The sequence below is a fragment of the Panthera leo genome, chromosome A1, assembly GCF_018350215.1.
Source record: "Panthera leo isolate Ple1 chromosome A1, P.leo_Ple1_pat1.1, whole genome shotgun sequence".
NCBI lineage: Eukaryota > Metazoa > Chordata > Mammalia > Carnivora > Felidae > Panthera > Panthera leo.
Genome location: NC_056679.1, coordinates 25,340,746 through 25,358,559, shown reverse-complemented (window position 1 = coordinate 25,358,559; position 17,814 = coordinate 25,340,746). Strand labels below are relative to the sequence as shown.

General features: G+C 44.0%; 2 protein-coding genes and 2 non-coding genes across 4 annotated transcripts in view; 1 reads left to right on the top strand and 3 right to left on the bottom strand.

Annotated features, from left to right (window-relative positions):
* Window positions 1–564: 564 nt before the first annotated feature.
* LOC122202969 lies at window positions 565–698 on the bottom strand. Its single transcript, XR_006194994.1, has one exon. It is a non-coding gene; the product is annotated as a small nucleolar RNA SNORA31 (small nucleolar RNA).
* Window positions 699–1,481: 783 nt separating this feature from the next.
* On the bottom strand, window positions 1,482–5,307 carry TPT1 (tumor protein, translationally-controlled 1). Its single transcript, XM_042921860.1, has 6 exons — window positions 5,153–5,307; window positions 4,810–4,883; window positions 4,071–4,261; window positions 3,542–3,647; window positions 2,676–2,792; window positions 1,482–1,689 (listed from the first exon to the last, which is right to left on the bottom strand). The coding sequence occupies exons 1-6, from the start codon at window positions 5,178–5,180 to the stop codon at window positions 1,687–1,689; spliced, it is 519 nt and encodes a 172-aa protein (XP_042777794.1). The 5' UTR covers window positions 5,181–5,307; the 3' UTR covers window positions 1,482–1,686.
* On the bottom strand, window positions 1,759–1,888 carry LOC122202966. Its single transcript, XR_006194992.1, has one exon. It is a non-coding gene; the product is annotated as a small nucleolar RNA SNORA31 (small nucleolar RNA).
* Window positions 5,308–5,550: 243 nt separating the features above from the next.
* SLC25A30 (solute carrier family 25 member 30) overlaps window positions 5,551–17,814 on the top strand; it is a 75,417-nt gene continuing 63,153 nt past the window's right edge. The window contains exons 1-2 of the mRNA XM_042921494.1: window positions 5,551–5,969; window positions 13,755–13,857. Coding sequence (XP_042777428.1) covers window positions 13,763–13,857 — 95 coding nt within the window. The 5' untranslated portion in view covers window positions 5,551–5,969; window positions 13,755–13,762. The remainder of the gene's footprint in view (window positions 5,970–13,754; window positions 13,858–17,814) is intronic.

Sequence of the window (17,814 nt, the reverse complement as noted above, 5' to 3'; positions counted from 1 at the left end):
ACTGGTTTCTATGGCTAGTCCACTAAATCAGGTTTCAGTACAGATGGGACCTCAAGACCTCTCCCACCATCAGGTGGCCATACTCACAGCTCAGACCACTGCCTGAAAATTCTTTCCCGTTTGAGAGGGCCATGTGGCCTCCTAGATCAGGGACTGGCACTTTTTCTAGATTTTTAAGGTCATACCAAAATGCTTAAATTGCTACCAGCCTGGTTTTCAGTATTTGGGTTTACTTCTACCAATCATCAGGGGACACCTCCAACCTTGGCATGTCTCAGGTTCCGAGCCAATAATGGACTCTCAGGGCAAATGCCAGATAGCTAAGTCACTGGACTCATCCTGGGTTCATGTGTCAGAAGACCAGATGAGTCACTGGCTTGCCTTCAATTTAGTTTTAACCCCTAAGCTTTTAAAAGTGGAATTAATCAAAAGGCAAGGGTCTCTGGGCAATCATTTCCCAACACTTCTCTCATAAAACTCATTTTCGATCCTCTGGAGTAAAACAAGGTCTTCGTTGTTGACCGGGTTACTTCGGAGTTGCAGAAATTCTCTCCCACGTTTTTGTCCTGTATTCCCCCATTCAATCTTAACTGCCACGAGCAGACAGACAGAAAGCGCGAGGACGCTTTTTTCTTGCATCTCTAGTGGAAACCTTAGCAGCAGATGGGAACTGCTCCAGGCCTGTCAAATAGATGCATTTCCAGTATTCTATTTCTGACACCCACAGCCCTTTTAGATACAGGACACAGCAGTTGATTTTCCTCTGCCCACCAGCTCTCCCACATTCCATCTTTCAAAGCCGGGCCTGGAAAGCCTTGTGAACGGTCACGTGGTTGTCTTAGCATCTGCAGGCCTTAAGGTCTGTCATACTCTGCTCTTACCGCGAAGAGCCCATCAGTATGTAAGCAAATGAGCACGGCAGTGGTCAAAACAAACCGGACAAATTGACATTTTCATATCCCACCAGCTATTTTCTCCCAACCGTTTGAGAATGTAAACCACCACCTTAAAGTCACACGAAAAGAGGTGGCAAGACAAGCCAGTCTGCCGACCCCATTCCAGGGAGTTTGACACACGCATTCCAGGAGAGGTCTGGATTTCTCTAGAACTTGGCTCTACTTGATTTAGGATAAATAAGATCAGACAAAACTTTGCTTCCAACAGTATTAGTCTCTTTTTATTCTTTCGGTAATCTCTTCCAGAGTTAACTACTTCCGTTTGCAGGTGATGAAATGTGTGAGGAATCCACTTCAAATGTTGGCACAGCTATGAGCATGGTCTTTCCCTTTACTTGAACTCAGAATTAAGACCTTGGGTCCTTGTTTTTTATATGGCAGTCCCAGAAGTAGTTCTCACTGTAGAAGTTATCTGCAGGCAGTCTTATGCTTTCTAGCAGTAGTCTACAACCAGGCTCTAGCTTCTCCAGGACACTACACAGGATGGATTTAAATATGTATTAAACTAAGAGGCATTCTCTCAAATGAGTTTAAATGCATTTTATTTTTAAACAACCTACATGACATGTTTTCTTAAAAACAATGCCTCCGCTCCAAATAAACCACGGTCAAAATAAATGAAGAGCTCAAGATGACGTCAGTCCCATTCGTCTAAGTCCTGGTGTCGTGTGGATGAGTAGGAGCCAGCTAGGACGACAGGTGATACGTCCAAAGTTAAGAGCCAAATTCGTTACTGCAAAAACAAGGAAGCCTGAATTAACACTTTTAGCCAATGCGAAAATGTTTAACATTTCTAGGCTCTAGGTGTATTCCCCTATTCAATCCGGGCTGCCACAAAGACAGACAGAAAGCGCGGGGATTTTTTCCTTTCGCATCCTAGTGCAAACCAAAAGAACAACGGCCAACTGTTCGAGGTCTATCAGTGGATGCAGGGCCATCCTTACCAACTCAGAGGTAGCACGTTTTCTAGATGCCTCATTCTGGAGCAAGTCCCACTCACACGTTCCACCAACAAAAACCTCAGACAAGCCTGGGATGATCCCCTCACCGAATCATCTGTACCATCCGGGGATATTTCAGTCCACCGTTGCCTCTGATCTTATTTAGTGTAGCCTAAAGTTTATCTTGCTCCTGATTTATATGGAAGCCTTGGGAGAGCTAGGATGATGAATGCTTTCAGTTCTGTACTGCCTCCAGCAATTCCGTGCGTAGTAGACATTCATTTAGTTTCACTAAAGCAGTCTGCGTCGCGGGTCAGCAGCCAGCTCTAACTTTATTTACTAAAAGCTAGTAACGTCAAGACTTTCAATGACCAGTTGCCCGTTATCAGTAAACCAAAGTGGAAAACGTTTCGTGCCACACATGCCACTCACGCACACGTGTGGCAAAATATAAAGGGGGCCATTTCTACGGGGGAAGATTAACACAGTGCTGTTTCTCATCGGTTTAGCGTGTAAGCTAGGATTTAAGCCGCCTAAAGACAAGCTTTCGGTGTAGATAAAAAAAACTCTCAAGTGCCTTTCTGTGCCATAAAAATCTTTTCCGTGTAAAACACAACCCTTTTAGACCCCCAAAGAAAGAGAAAGAAGACCCAGACCTGCATCTTTCAAGAGTGCTGTAAAACCCATTCTAACCATCCCAGTGGCAGGAAACAAGGAGTCACATCTGAGATGTGTCCATTTTTACAATGCAGATCTCAACCCACTTCCTGATACTTACACATTTTTCCATCTCTAAACCGTCCTTAAAGAAGATCATATATGGGGTCACACCATCCTCGCGGTAGTCCAGCAGGGCAACCATGCCGTCCGGGTTCATGTTTTCACCAATAAAGAACTCAGGAAGCAAACAAATACCCGGAATTAGACCTTTATATACACATCATACCAAAACAAACTACGATGAAACAATCAAAAGGAGAATTTAGAACACCACAATTGAAGAGAGACTTTCACCAGGAGAGGGGAAAAGAAGAAAAAAAAAAGCAAACTTCCTGTTCACCAAATGACGCTAATAAATGACCAAAGTAAGTACAAAGCAATCTAGGAACACTTTAGGCGTTCTGGAAACTTACTCTCTCATCCCCACATATACAATTCCAAACTCTGTAAAAGCCTGTTTACATCATCAAGCACAGGGAACATACGACGAAAGAGCACATTAAACAGAGAAAAAGAGCCAGGGTATTAAGTTTTAGAAGTAAGGCAAAGTCACTGAGTTTCCCAACAGAACCAGTTTAGAAAGAACTCCACTGGCAGTAACACACTGGACTTGTAAATTAGAAAGAAAACTGGAAGACCACTTAGGACGTTAACAAGCAATTCCAGAGAGGAAGAAATGAAAAAAGTCATCCGGGAAGCAAGTAGGGAAGAGATTCTGCAACAAGGAAAGATCTGGAAACACACTTGGGAGCAGGGAAGGCTACTTTCCACAGCCCAGACTACTGGAATTCAATCTATGAAGTATTTAAACCGCTCCCAAGACTCAGGAAATAGCCACAATTACATCAAAGGTTCATCAAGCAATTTGTTGCGCTGGCAGTTAAGATTATACAATGCTTTGATACAAATACTTAAGGTATTTACCTGGTAGTTTTTGAAATTAGCAAGGATGTGCTTGATTTGTTCTGCAGCCCCTGTCATAAAAGGTTTTACTCTTTCTGGCCTCTGTTCTTCAAGCTTGCCTTTGATTCTACAACAATATTTCATTAACAGGTTAAAGTACGGAGTTCTCAGCAAAACAAATTTTTATTCACTAAAGAAACCCAAACTGAATCCAGCAACCACTGGAAGGAAGGGCAACTAGCTGTCACTGGGCAAAATTAACATGGCACAATCAAGGAACTAGTAGCTCACAAGAGACAAGTTTCAAGACCGTTCACAATTTTGGATTTCATGTTATTTCCAAAATAAGATACTGAAAGGCTGAAACCACGCTGCATGCTTCAGTATGCTCACACCAGTTTACTTCTAGAAAAGCAACTATCCCCATGAACTCATCCACAGAAAAAGGTTCAGACCTTTCGCAAGTATGCCTGCTAAGAACCTCAAAGCGAGCATATTCCTAAATCCCAACGATTCCAGACAGTAGGTGGGTCGCACCAGGTTCACTTACGATTTCATGTAATCTTTGATGTACTTCTTGTAGGCTTCCTTTGTGAAGCTGGTTTCCTGCAAGTGATGGTTCATGACAATATCCACACCAGTGATTACTGTGCTCTCGGTACCTTCGCCCTCAGGGCCTTCGGCGGAGGCATTTCCACCAATGAGCGAGTCATCAATGTTACCCTCTGTCCTACTGACCATCTACATCAAGAAAAAATAGTTGTTTCAAACACTTTTCACCTTAGCATAAACGCCTCCCGAAAATCTATGTCAGCAGCTCATGCTTCCATCATCGTCCCCCCAAACACCTTGGACTCATGTTAAAAAACCACTAACACATCGTTATGGAGAAAAAACTCATGCACCGCGAAATTTCCTGAAACACCATAACTCAACAAGAATTCTTTGTTGACTGCAACAAAAACGGGATCATTTGCACCCAAGGAGAAGTTCTGCGGGGGATTTTAGGTCGATGAGCAAGTACGGATAAAGCAAATGTGGAAAGGCTTGGGGCTCCCAACTCGAGGCTACCTGTCCCGGATCGCCCGGGAGGAGGATGGGCGCCAAGCCGGCGGACCTATTTCCAGGCTCAGCTCCGCCTCCACTTTTCTAGAAAAACCCGAGCCCGGAAAAAGCGTCTCCTCCGCCAGGAGGCAGCGGAGAGGATTGCACAACTTCGGGCGGGGGTGCGGCGGAAACCCGAGCCTGCCCGGCCTTGCCTCCCCCGCGCCGCGGCCCGACCGACTCACCTTCCCCTCCACCTCCAGGCACAGCCCGTCCGCGATCTCCCGGATCTTGTAGATGTCGGAGAACATCTCATCATCTGCTCGGGGACACAAACCCGCCGGTCACGGTGCGCCCGGAGCCCTGGAACCAGCGCCATTTCCCGCGCCAGCCGGCCGCACGCGGCCCCCACCCCTCCCCGGGCGCTCGAAACCCCGACGCGCGCCCCAGGCACCGACGCCTCCTCGCTCCCGGAAAGGCCGCCAGCGTCCCCTAGGCCCACGACAGCAGGGGCGTCCGTCTCCCCCGCCCCCACCCGCACCCCTGTCCCCTGCGCGCGGCAGTAGGAGTAGTGCAGTCACGACTCACGGCTGATGAGGTCCCGGTAGATGATCATGACGGCGGCCGGGGAGAGACGACGGCGGCGCTAGCTTAGCAGGAGCCGGGAGCTCTGAGCGAGCGCGGTGCAGCCGGAGCGGCACTCGGGGGGAGGGGGGAGCGGGCGGAAAAGGCCGACTCAGCCGCTCCCCAACCTCATATAGAGGGCACGTCCCCCTACGTCATCGCCCGCTGCGCCTCCGGAAGCGCTGCAAGCGGTGACGTGGCACGCAGAGCCGCGCTGGGGGTGGAGCCAAGGCGCGGGCCGGGGAGGAGAGGCGAGCATCCGGGGACTCGTCCCTGGTACACAATGCCGAGTTCCGAGGCTCTCGTGGTGGGGGAGGGGAGCTCTGGAGGGAGGGGAAAGGGGTTTCCGGCCCCGAGTGGGGAGAGTGGGGGAAGCGGGGCCTGGGGCCCTGCCCCTACCTGCCCTGCCGAACTGTCCTGGGAGGTGGGACCGGGTGGAGCGTAGATGAAATCTCTTCAAGCTTCCGCCCGACGCCTCTGCCCCGCAGCTCCCACCCTCTTCTGGGAGCCCAAATGTCAACTGTTGTAGAGTAGTTCGCGTTTACGGAGGGTCGGGGCTGGGGGAGACCGCGAGGCTCTCCACGACGATGACGGCAGAGGCCGGGTTTTGGCCTCCCTCCTGGGTCTCGCAAGGCCTCGGGGAACTTTTTAGCATTTGGCCCAGGCGCTTGCCCCAGCTGTAGTTTTCGGACGCCTTCGTGGGATAGGACTGAGTCCGGGTGGTGGGCTACAGGTAGTCCCGCCAGCCCTCGGATCCGTCGTGGGGCGCTGAAAGTCTGTGGTAAGGAAGGAAGGTGTCGTGGGAATTTACATGATGGGGTTTCCATCTCCCAGTTGGGTTCCGTGTTCGAAAGCTTGCGGATTCCTGAGGCCGACTGCTGGAGAACTTTGTTTTGCACTGGGTCTTGAATTATGTCCTTGGTTTGATAAAAGGGCTATATTGTCACTTTAAGATGACGTCGAAATTCTATCCTAGATGGTAGAGAGTTAGAAATAGGGAGTTTCCCACCTGCTCAAATGTTATTTGGACTTGAGACCCAATTATTAGGTGTAAAGCAAAATAAACTCCTAGTGAAACAATTTCCCTTTTTGCGTGAAACCCGAGAGCTTGTTTCATTCCACGAGTATTTTTATGCTCTGTGGGGTCCCTGGCACCGGGTTTTGCACGGACGTCCTAATTGTAAACAAGTTAAAACCAGCCCTATCCTTAACAGAAGTTTTTGTTCTAGTAAGTCAAATAATCGGGCAATTATAATACATTAACTTTTTTTTTTTTTTCCTAAATGCGGTAATAAAGCATTCTGCCCAGTAAGAGAGCGCAGCTCTTGGGAAAGAGCAGAGCATAGGACAGTGAATTGAGATGATGGAAGAGTTAAAAGGGAATAGAGCCAGGAAATAGTATCCTCCCAGAAGTGCAGCCCAGGGCTGCCCTGGGCAGCCCAGAAGGCCCTGGGTAACTGGGAAGAAACTAACTAAAAAATGGCATGAAGGCGATTTGAAAACAAATGGACATCTGACAGATGGTCTCTGGAGGGTCTTTCAAACCTGGGAATTATTTCTGGGATGTTAGGAATGAAACAGATTATCCCAGGCATATCATCAATTATTTTCCTCAGCCTTAACATTTTAAGTTATTTAGAAAATTCCCATTTACTGATCTAGTACGCCTAAACTGCTCCCTCCATTCCTCTCCAGTTACATGTTCAATTAAAAACATTTTTTTCAAGTTTTTAAAAAGCCACAGAGAAAAAAAGTACTGAAGTTGAAGGACCTTAGACTGAAATCTTGGCTTTATCTGTTACTAGTCCTGCAACCTTAGGAAAGTCAGCTTCCCTAAGCCCAAGCATAGAATGGAGTGTTTTCAGAGTTAAACGGTTTTGGAAGGGGTGCCTCAGTGGCTCAGATGGTTAAGCGTCTCACTTCCAAATTTGGCTCAGGTCATGATCTCTGTGAGTTGTAGCCCCACATCTAGCTCTGTGCTGTCAGCTCAGAGACTTCGGAATCTGTGTCCCATCCCCCGCCCTCCCTCCAACTCTCTGCCCCTCCCCCTCTTGCACTCTGTCTCTCACTCAAAAATAAACATTAGACAAAAAAGGGGGGTTTGGGATCTTTTTTTAAAATTTTTTTCAACGTTTTTAATTTATTTTTTGGGACAGAGAGAGGCAGAGCTTGAACGGGTGAGGGGCAGAGAGAGAGGGAGACACAGAATCGGAAACAGGCTCCAGGCTCCGAGCCATCAGCCCAGAGCCTGACGCGGGGCTCGAACTCACGGACCGCGAGATTGTGACCTGGCTGAAGTCGGACGCTTAACCGACTGCGCCACCCAGGCGCCCCTGGGGATCTTAAATAAGGCAATGAAAAAAGCCTGGTGTCCTTAATAGGTTGTCAATAAATATTGGTTGAATTTGGATGCATAATTCTTCTCACATTTTATTACTTTATAAAATAATTGCTGAAACTATTCCATTAATCCTCTAATTATGCTATTTGGAGATATTTTAGGGATTTAGTTGTATTAAAGAAGTTCTATTTAATCATAACGTTAATTGCAAATCCCTGAAAGAATTCAACTTGTGTCATGAGATTTCCAACTCAGGTTAATGTTTGATAGCTCATGGTAATTCAGAGACTTGAAATCATAAAAAAAATCCTAGGAAAATCTGATTTGAAATTTCGGATATTTTGTAAGCTCCATCCTGTTGACTGAAAAACTCTTGAAAATACCTGCTTAGAACACCAGTAATGTAAATAGGGAAAATTATTCACTAATTGCAAGCCACTGACAAATTGGAAGGATTTGGCCTTTATCTAACTGATTAGCTTTTGCTTTGGCATCATTTGAAATTTTCTATGATATTTAATTTCTTACAATGATTTGCTCAGGGAAGTATAACAAAAATCTAAGATGGTCCTAAATTTTACAGCTGAATATGACTTGTTATCTCTCACAATTGAAGAGGTCTCAAAGACCATGACTTGCGGCCTTTTCACACAAGTCGTCACAGGAGAAAAGCACCTCGTGAGAGTTCACCCATTTTATCAGTTCAGGCTTGACTACAATAGCTTCAATATAAGGGGTTATTCTCTCATATAAAAGAAATTCAGGGATATGCAGTCCAGACTGATTTGGTGGCTTCATGGGCACAAGGGGCCTAGGATCTTCCTTTCTTCTCCACCACCTACGTGGTTTACAATAGATTCTGGAACTCCAACCATCACATTCACCTTGCAGACTGCAAGAAAAGGGGAGGACAAGAGAGATACATTCCAGCTGTGTGTTTCCCTTCTAAGGAGCTATTCCAGAAGTCCTGAAAGAGGATTTCCTCTGCCTCCATTTTGACCTCAAGCTTTCTAGTTGGTTCTTCTTTCAAGCTTGGCTCTTAGCTCAGATGGAAGATCCTGAGGGCAAAAGCGTCCTCAACGGGAATCAGAACTACCCCCTCACGCCATGAGGACCGCCCTGATCCCATAAGACACCACCCGTGATTGACTCCAAAACAATGATGAATTTGACCTTCACTGCTCACCTGCATTTACCCACCCACCTTTCCCCCACACTGTCCTTACATAAAGCCGGAAGTATTTTCAGCACTTGGGAGACAGTCTTTGAGACCCTAGTCCTTTGCTTGTTTCACTGCCACTCATCTCTCTGCCGTTGGATTTTGTCAGCAGTGAGTGACCGAATCTGGTCTGTTTGGGACCCCCCCCCCCCCCACCGCTGGAGCCAGGTGCCCTTGCACCCCTGTACCCTGGCCACAATCCCACCAATTACATGGATACATCTACTTGCAGGGAAGGCCGCACCCTGTCGTCTTCCAGCTCATGGACACTGGCTCGTTGCCACCTAAGTGAAATCAGGATTTTGTTATTAAGGAAGAATGTAGGCAACTAGTAGTCCTTTCTGTACTCACAGTGCAAAGGGTCTGGTTCTCAGCTTAGTAGTGTTCGCTTTACTCACTGGGGGTCAAGTTCAGGGAAGTTAATATTTACCAAACTCATACGAGATTGATTTGCAAAACAAGAATACCGTTAATATAGAATGAGAAATTCCTGGCTGGTTACATGTAGTATAGGAAGTCGTCAAGTTACAGAAAAAGGAATTTGCTTAATACGGAATTAGGGAGGTAGGAGTGTAGTTTATGACTGTGACAGAAGGTGATTTAGGAATGAGCCAGCTGGACTATTCCTGGTGCATGGTCTGAACCCCTTCGTTCTGAGATCTGTTAATGAATTCTCTTGCTCCTTTCACCTAGACTCTTTGTACTCTGCTAACAAATCATTACTTTAGTCAAGTTACAAGGCAGATTCTTCCCTTTAGAGCAGAGCTGTTCAAAAGAGTTTACTTTGATAATGGGAATGTTCTGTCTCTGCTCTAATACAGTAGCCAATAGGCCACAAGTGGCTACTGAATACCTGAAATGTGGCAAGTGTGGCACTGGAACTGAGTATTTACTTCTATTTAATTTTGACTAATTTAAATGTAAATATCCATGGCTAGTAACTTTATTGGACAGCAGAGCCCTATAACGTAAGCTCTATGAATGGGGGACTTTGTTTTGTTAATTGCTGTACCTCAGGAGTCAGAACAGGGCCTGACTCATTGTTTTTTGTTTTTGTTTTTTTAGTTTATTTATTTTGAGAGGGGGAGAGAGAAAGCTCACGTGTCCGCTTGGGGGGTGGGGGGAGGCAGAGAGAGAGAAGGAGAGAGAGAATCCCAAGCAGGCTCTGTACCAATAGCACAGAGCCCCATGTGGGGCTGGATCCCAGGAACCTTGAGATCATGACCCCAGCTGAGATCAAGAGCCTGACACCTGACCTACTGAGCCACCCAGGCTCCACTCAATCATTGTTGATAAATGAACGGATGAGATAAAGTATTCTTTAATCCTCTTAATTAAATTAAGTTAAATCCATCTCAATTAATACAATTCAGCATATATTCAACCCCTGGTATAACAGTCCTTTTCAAACTGAGAGCTGAAAAACAATTCAGTGACTAGGGACCAACTTAATTAAAAAAGCAACAGTAGAAAAGAAAATAGAATCACTCATAGTAAAGGTGAATGCTGTTTCATGAAACCTTTAGATTTACACATGTGTATATGAACTGGATCCTAGCATAAGACGTATTCCTTCATGTGGATCTAGGTCAAAAAGGTTTGAAAGCCATTGACTTAGGCAAATTTTCTCTTCAGATATATTTCCTGGCGCATCACCTGGACAGATTCAGTGGATTTTTTTTTTTTTTTTTTAATGTGGCCCAAGATTTGGTCAATATCTACTTTTGACTCTCTAGCCCTTTTGCACAAGGTTCACGTTTTTGTCACAAAGTAGCCATATCTGGTGTTAATGTTCTGGGAGATTGCTTCTGCTCAAGGGAATATCTAGGTCAGGCTGAGAGTACAAGGTTCCCTTTCTCTTATGTGAAACCAAGCAACATAACTAATGTGACTTCCTGTAATGTCTTTGATGACTGTAAAATGATCGTTAGAATCTAAGATATTTTGGCGGTTAAGCTTCTGACTCGATATCAGCTCAGGTCATGATCTCTTGCAGTTTGTGGGACTGAGCCCAGTACTCATCCCAACAAGTGCCCTCCTTAATGCCCATCACCCATCTAGCCCATCTCCCACCAGCCTCCCTTCCTGCAACTCTCAGTTTGTTCTCTAGTATTAAGAGTCCCTTGTAGTTTGTTTCTCTAGAATTTATTTTAAATTATAGATAAAACATTGAAAAGTATAGAGGCATACAAACATTTTAAAAAGAGTTAGGTACCCACCAACCAGAATAAATAACTGCTAACAGTTTTCATATTTGCTTCAAGGTTTTTTTTTTTTTTTTTTTTAAGTTTATTTTGAGAGAGAGAGAGAGAGTGGGGTAGGAGCAGAAAGAGAGAGAGAGAGAGAGAATCCCAGGCAACAGGACTCGATCCCACAAACTGTGAGACCATCACCTGAGCCGAAATCAAGAGTCAGATGCTCGGGGCGCCTGGGTGGCTCAGTCGCTTAAGCCTCCGACTTCGGCTCAGGTCACGATCTCGTGGTATGTGAGTTCGAGCCCCGTATCGGGCTCTGTGCTGACTGCTCGGAACCTGGAGCCTGTTTCAGATTCTGTGTCTCCCTCTCTCTCTGACCCTCCCCCTTTCATGTTCTGTCTCTCTCTGTCTCAAAAATAAATAAAAACATTAAAAAAAAAAAAAAGAATCAGATGCTCAACCAATTGAGTCACCCAGGCGTCCCAAGTTGGTTTTTTTTTTTTTTTTTTTTTTAATGAATGAAAAAATATGACAGATCACCTTGAGGTCTACTTTATCCTCCTTTATGGACATTCAGAAGTCCATCCACCCTCCCCACAAACACCCACTCTGGTAACCACACAACACCTGTCTACATCCCAGCAAGGAAGGGATAAGCAGAAATTGGAGGGTAGGCACTAGCACCTATCACCGCTTTTTATCTTACTGCCAGAAGCTAATCACAGAGCCTTTAGCTGCAAGGTGACGGGGGAATATATTCAAGGGGGCAGATGGATAGGGAGTTGTAAGAGTGAGCCTCTTCAGTCACTGCCAAATCAGTACGTCTATGGTCTGTGGCATAGGGGAGGAGAAAAAGCACAGAATTGAGGAAGAAGTGAATCTAATGGCTGTGCTGTGAAGTAGTGGCCGAAATTAGCCTCAGTTTCTCCATCTTGCCTATGGAATTATTATTGGATGTATGAATACTTCATCATCATGAATGAATGAATGAATGAATGAATGAACATCTGAATTAATAAATATTACAGTCATTTCCATACTTATTTTTATGTCCCTTCCAGATTACTAACTTGTTGACTGGCTTACTCTTCTTTTCCATATGACCTCTCCTTTCCATCTTGTGTGTCTGCCTACCATTCCCCATCCCAGTCGTGGAATCAGCTTGTAGTAGGAACTGAATACAGTTTCAGAGTATCAGAGAAAATTTAGAACTTGAAATATAGAGTCTGAAGGTAATTAAATGTTTGTTATGAGAACAAAGGAAATAGAGTAATGTAGATAGTATCAGTATTCCCATTTTTTTTAGGTTTATTTATTTATTTTGAGACAGAGAGAGAGTGAGAGTGAGGGAGGGAGGGACAGAGAGAGAGGGAGAGAGAGAATCCCAAGCAGGCTCCGCACTGTCAGCACAGAGTCCAGCACGGGGCTGGAAGCCACAAACCATGAGATCATGACCTCTGAAGAGGCCACCTCATGAGATCATGAGCTGAGATCAAGAGTTGGACGCTTAACCGACTGAGCCACTCAGGAGCCCCTTAGGAAAAGCATATACATCTGTTTGTGTGTATGTAAAAATTCTTCAGAAGTTTCCTAAATTATTAACCATGATTACTGTGGGAATAGTGATTGGGGTTAATGTGGAGAAAGGAATTAGAAAGACTTTTAGTTTTAGTGTTATAACCAGCAGTACTCTGTGGAGACTGAATTTAATTGGTCTAATTTATCTTTGAAATTTATCACACAGTTGAGGACAAACAAGGAAGAAAACAATGGCAGACTTACTCATTAAGCTGTTGGTATGGCAAGTTATTTTTCAGGGCTGCCTTAGCAGAGGTCACTGGAATGTTAACTATGGTGAAGGAAGTAATTTTTTTTTAGTTCTCATAGGGCACACTCAATGCATGGTAACTTATTACTGCTTTTACAGCAAAATTTTAATTCTGTTGGAAACATCAGATATATAAACATTTGTTCAAAAGTGCAAGAATTAAAATTATAGAAATGGATATAGAAATATATGTGATGAAAATAAAATATAAAATATATATTTAAAATATATAATATGAAATATATAAATGTAATGTGAAATATAATTATAAAAATAAAATATAGGAGAGCCTGGGTAGCTCAGATGGTTGGACATCCGGCTCTTGATTTCAGCTCAGGTCATGATCCCAGGGCCTCGGATCAAGCCCCATGTCAGGCTCTGTGCGGAGTGTGGAGTCTGCTTGAGATTCTTTCTCTCTCCCCCTCTGTCCCACTCCCCCACTTGCCGTGTCTCTCTCTCTCTCTCTCTAATTAAAAAATAATCATAGGGGCGCCTGGGTGGCTCAGTCAGTTGAGTGTCCGACTTCGGCTCAGGTCACGATCTCACAGTCTGTGAGTTCGAGCCCCACATCGGGCTCTGGGCTGATGGCTCAGAGCCTGGAGCCTGCTTCCGATTCTGTGTCTCCCTCTCTCTCTGCCCCTCCCCCATTCATGCTCTGTCTCTCTCTGTCTCAAAAATAAATAAAAACGTTAAAAAAAATAAAGATAAAAATAAAATAAAATGAAATAAAAAATAATCATAAAATATAAATATATCGTGTATATTCCTATACACATCATATATATCATATAAATATATTTATGGAATATGTACGAACATGAAGATGTAACTTTTTATTGGTCAACTTTTGCCCTACCCGGTATTGTATATATTTTAACATAGGTATAGACGTTGGTACCATTTTCAATAACTGTCCCAGTATGGCAAGAATTAGATTTGAAACAAATATTTGTTTCTTTTCTTTTTTCATTATGGACTCTAAGATCAGTGAATGCATTTCCTTGGATCACATGATGCCTTCAGAGGAACACAGACAGACCAAAGACACATAAAGTCGGCTGGAGCCAGCAGTTTCCATCCATGCTGGTAAGAGCACTCGTTTCAAAGTTAGAAGAACTGGGTTCGAATTCCAATTCTGCAACTGATAACTGCATGGCTTTAGGCAAGTCACTTAAACTCTCTGAGCCTGGGCTTGCTCAGAGAATAATTTTCAACTGATAGAGTTGTGAATATTAAACAGGTACATGCCATAATGTACGTGAACATGATATTCAGGTATTTCATGATATATTTTCCTTTTAGTTATCATTTATAGTTCAAGAGGATTTTAACTTATTTAACTAATTCAAATTGTTTAAATTTAATGTCAAGAAAGATGTGAGACCTCTATGAGTTCAGAGTACAATGAGCCTGAGGCACATAATAGCCGCTCAAGAAATTCTTTTGGAATTAATCTGCATTTTGGCCAAGCCCCTCCCCATTAACATTTACCAGTGAGGTCTCTAGTGTCTTTTTAAGGACATTATTAAGGATGACAACATATATTTCCAAAAAGATAATATATTGGAGAGCACTTTGCAAAAGCATGAAATTGTGTATAAGGAATTAAGGAATAAGTAGTAATAATAGCATGTGGCTAATTACAGGATCCTCCAGTCTTCGTTTCTGGCTGAAATGGCCTTCAATTGGAAACCTGTGGTCATTTGTGGAACACATTATCACTGGGGCTAGCGGCCTGTAAAACAGTGGTTCTCATCCCTAGCAGTGCCTTAGAATCCCTGGGAAAACTTTTGAGAAGTTCCGATGCTCAGGCCATACTCCTGATCAATGAAATTATGACCTCTGAGGGTGGCAGCCGGGCAGCAGAAAATTTTAAAGCTCTCCTGGTAAAGCGAGTATGCACCCAAGGTTGAGAATCTTTGTCTTAAGGGAGTTTCACAAGAAAAGAATTTTTCTTTTTTTAAAATTTTTATTTAGAAAAAAAAATTTTAATGTTTATTTATTTTTGAGAGAGACAGAGACAGAATGCGAGTGGGTTAGGGGCAGAGAGAGAGGAAGACACAGAATCCGAAGCAGGCTCCAGGCTCTGAGCCATCAGCACATTGCCCAATATGGGGCTCGAACCCACAAGCTGTGAGATCATGACCTGAGCCGAAGTGGGACACTCAACCGACTGAGCCACCCAGGTGCCCCAAGAATTTTTCAAAATAGCAGTCAAGAGAAGCAATTTGATACCTTTTAAACATTTTATTTGTTTATTTTAAGTCATCTCTGCACGCAACATGGGACACAAACTTATGACCCTAAGATCAAGAATTGCTTGCTCTACCAACTAAGCCAGCCAGGTGCCTTGTAATATGACACCTTTTAAAAGTGCAGGTGCCTGATAAAGGAAGCCAGAAAGAGAAAACAGCCAAGTTGTTTTCTGGCATGCTGTCTGTAGGCTGACAGAAGTGTGAACATCCTGACCCCTCTTAGAATTGCTCAACAGTCAGGTTTTAGAAGGTGAGCCAGCCGTGGGAGGGCTGAATGATGGGAAAGATATTGCTAAAAATGCCGCACTTCACTCTTTTCTCGTTCTCTCGGAAGAAGAAGCTACTATCTGCACAAATCAAAGGTATACTTTGGCTCAGATTGTTATCTTCTCCATAGGCCCTCCGTGGCCACCATATTTAAAATTGCATTCACTGGTCTTCCCTTGGAAATCCCTATTCTTCTTTTCTCCCTGAGTTTTCTCTATAGCACTTATCAGCACCAACATATTATTTCTTTTACTTATTATTTTGTCTTCTGAAAGCGCCAGAGAGGTACAGATTTTCTTTTAGATCACAGATGAATCCCCAGTGGCTGGAACAGTGGGTCATAGATAGCCAGTCAAAAATTGTTAAATGAATGAACGTGAGACGGAGACAAGTAATAGGTTGAGCACCATATTGTAGCATGGCGGCCTCTGAGGTAGTCCTCCTGTGATCTCCTTTTCTGAATTCCTTTATGACCTGCCACTTTGGTCTTTGGTAGTGCCAGTGACTGAAAAATAAAGGCGGAAGACCAGTAGCTACCGTCTAGAAGAGGCTGTTTGGATAAGTTAACATAGAAAATTGCTCTTCCCTCGAAGCAGGAAATGTGGCTCTGAAGACATAATGTTAGGTGAAAAAAAGCAAATTGTAGAACAGCGTTAACACGAACAGCATTTAACACAGAGACACATATAATAACATGAACAGCATACCGTGCATTTAACACAGACACACATAATAAAAGCAATGTATAGCTGTAGATAAGTTTATATACCTGCAGAAGCATAGACAACAATCTGGAAGGACGTGCATCAACCTGGTAACAGTGACTAACTCTGGGCGGCAGTGGGGCTGAGGAAGACCATGGTGGAGGGGAACTTTAGTGCTAATTGTAACGTTTACATTGTAGTTGACCCCAGTGATGCTTCACATACAATTTCATGGTTAATTTCTAAAATTCTTTTTCTCATAGATACTTAACATTGTATCATAGTAACACAAAGTATACGGGAAGTATTTCTATCACGCATAAACAATTTATAAGGAAAATGCACTAAAGAAATAAGAAGCATATTATATCTGAGAAGAGCTGAGGGAGTTCTGTCTCTCAACTGTGTGGCTGGGAGGCAGAGAGTTTTCTGATCGCTTAATGAGCTCGGGATGTGTGTGCCTGTGCGTGTGTGTGATCTAGCATGATTTTGATCCAAAAAAACAGACCCATAAATAATTTTGCTAGAAATGGCAGCCAGTACTTACAAGGGAGGAATGGGGAGGGATGGGTGAAGCCTGCCATCAGGCTGTAGGAGGGAGATAGCTTATCTTCTGCTTTCCACTCTTTGAAGTGCAGAAGCACCCTGGGGTGGGAACTGGAAAGAATATAATTTGGAGAGTTTATTAATTTATTTTCTTTACACTTTGCCTTGCTTGAAAAATTGTTGGTGGCAGCTTATGGAATTCTGTGTGGCACAAAGCACCTCCAAAAAGCAAAGAGGAGGGGCCCCCTGGGTGGCTTGGTTGGTTAAGTGTCAGACTCTTGGTTTCGGCTCAGGTCATGATCTCACAGTTGGTGAGTTCGAGCCCTGCACTGGACTCCATGCTGACAGCGCACAGCCTGCCTGGGATTCTCTCTTTCTCTCTCTCTCAAAATAAATAAACGAACTTAAAAAAAAAAAAAAAAAAGAAGACGAAGCCAGGGGTAGGGATGGTGTCAAATTGGGTATGTCAAGTCCTGCACAGTCATTAGAGATGGGCCCCAAGTTTGGTCAGGAGACTTTAGCAACTAAAGAGAAGGGAGAATATCATTAGTTCTAAGATTTGCTATCATTTTTATGCAAAAAAAAAAAAAATCATGTTTCCTAGGAATTTTTTTTTTTTTTCTAGTGTCTGATAATGAGACACATGAGCCCTCATCAGCAAATACCCCTACGTCAATTCAGTAACGGGCTCCCCGTGGCTTATTTCGTATGACCTCCTTCAGTGTAGGCCTAATCTTCTCATTCAACTCAGTAAAAATAATTCCAGTAGTAGGCAGAACAAAGGAATCTGCGTCACAGCTTTCTGAGGTCTGGCCTGATCCAAAGATAAAATTATTTCATGATCGGGAATGGACAGAAGACTCTTCCGGCAATCTAGCACAAGTATTGTTTCTGTGACACAGTGTCTGCTGGGCTCCCCTGTCCCCGTGAAGTCCAGATAAGGTTGGCACATACCTTCTGAGGAAATCCAAAACCCTCTCCAAGGATTCTGTCCATGTTTACATTATTTAGTCACTGAGGATACACGGGAAGGGAGACAGTCCCTAATCACAGCAACGCAGCTTCAGAGTGAACTCTGGGTGTTTCTGTTCTTAAAGTGCCCTTGGCCACTCAACACAGCTGTGCATGGTCCCCCAGCCCCCACCTGCCCACAGGCAGCTCTCTCTTCTCTCCCTTCCTGGACCTGCTCCCCACCTTCCCCATCAGGAAAAAAAAAAATTTGCAAATCCCTCTTGTTTTCTTATGCAGAGGCAACTTGACCATCTCTTTTT

What these genes read in the sequence shown, in the direction of transcription:
- TPT1 (XM_042921860.1), bottom strand. Translation starts at nt 5,180, where the DNA reads ATGATCATCTACCGGGACCTCATCAGCC. An exon ending in CTACCGGGACCTCATCAGCC is followed by an intron (nt 4,884 to 5,152) that starts GTGAGTCGTGAC and finishes GTCCCCGAGCAG; the next exon opens with ATGATGAGATGTTCTCCGAC. An exon ending in ATCAAAGATTACATGAAATC is followed by an intron (nt 3,648 to 4,070) that starts GTAAGTGAACCT and finishes ATATTGTTGTAG; the next exon opens with AATCAAAGGCAAGCTTGAAG.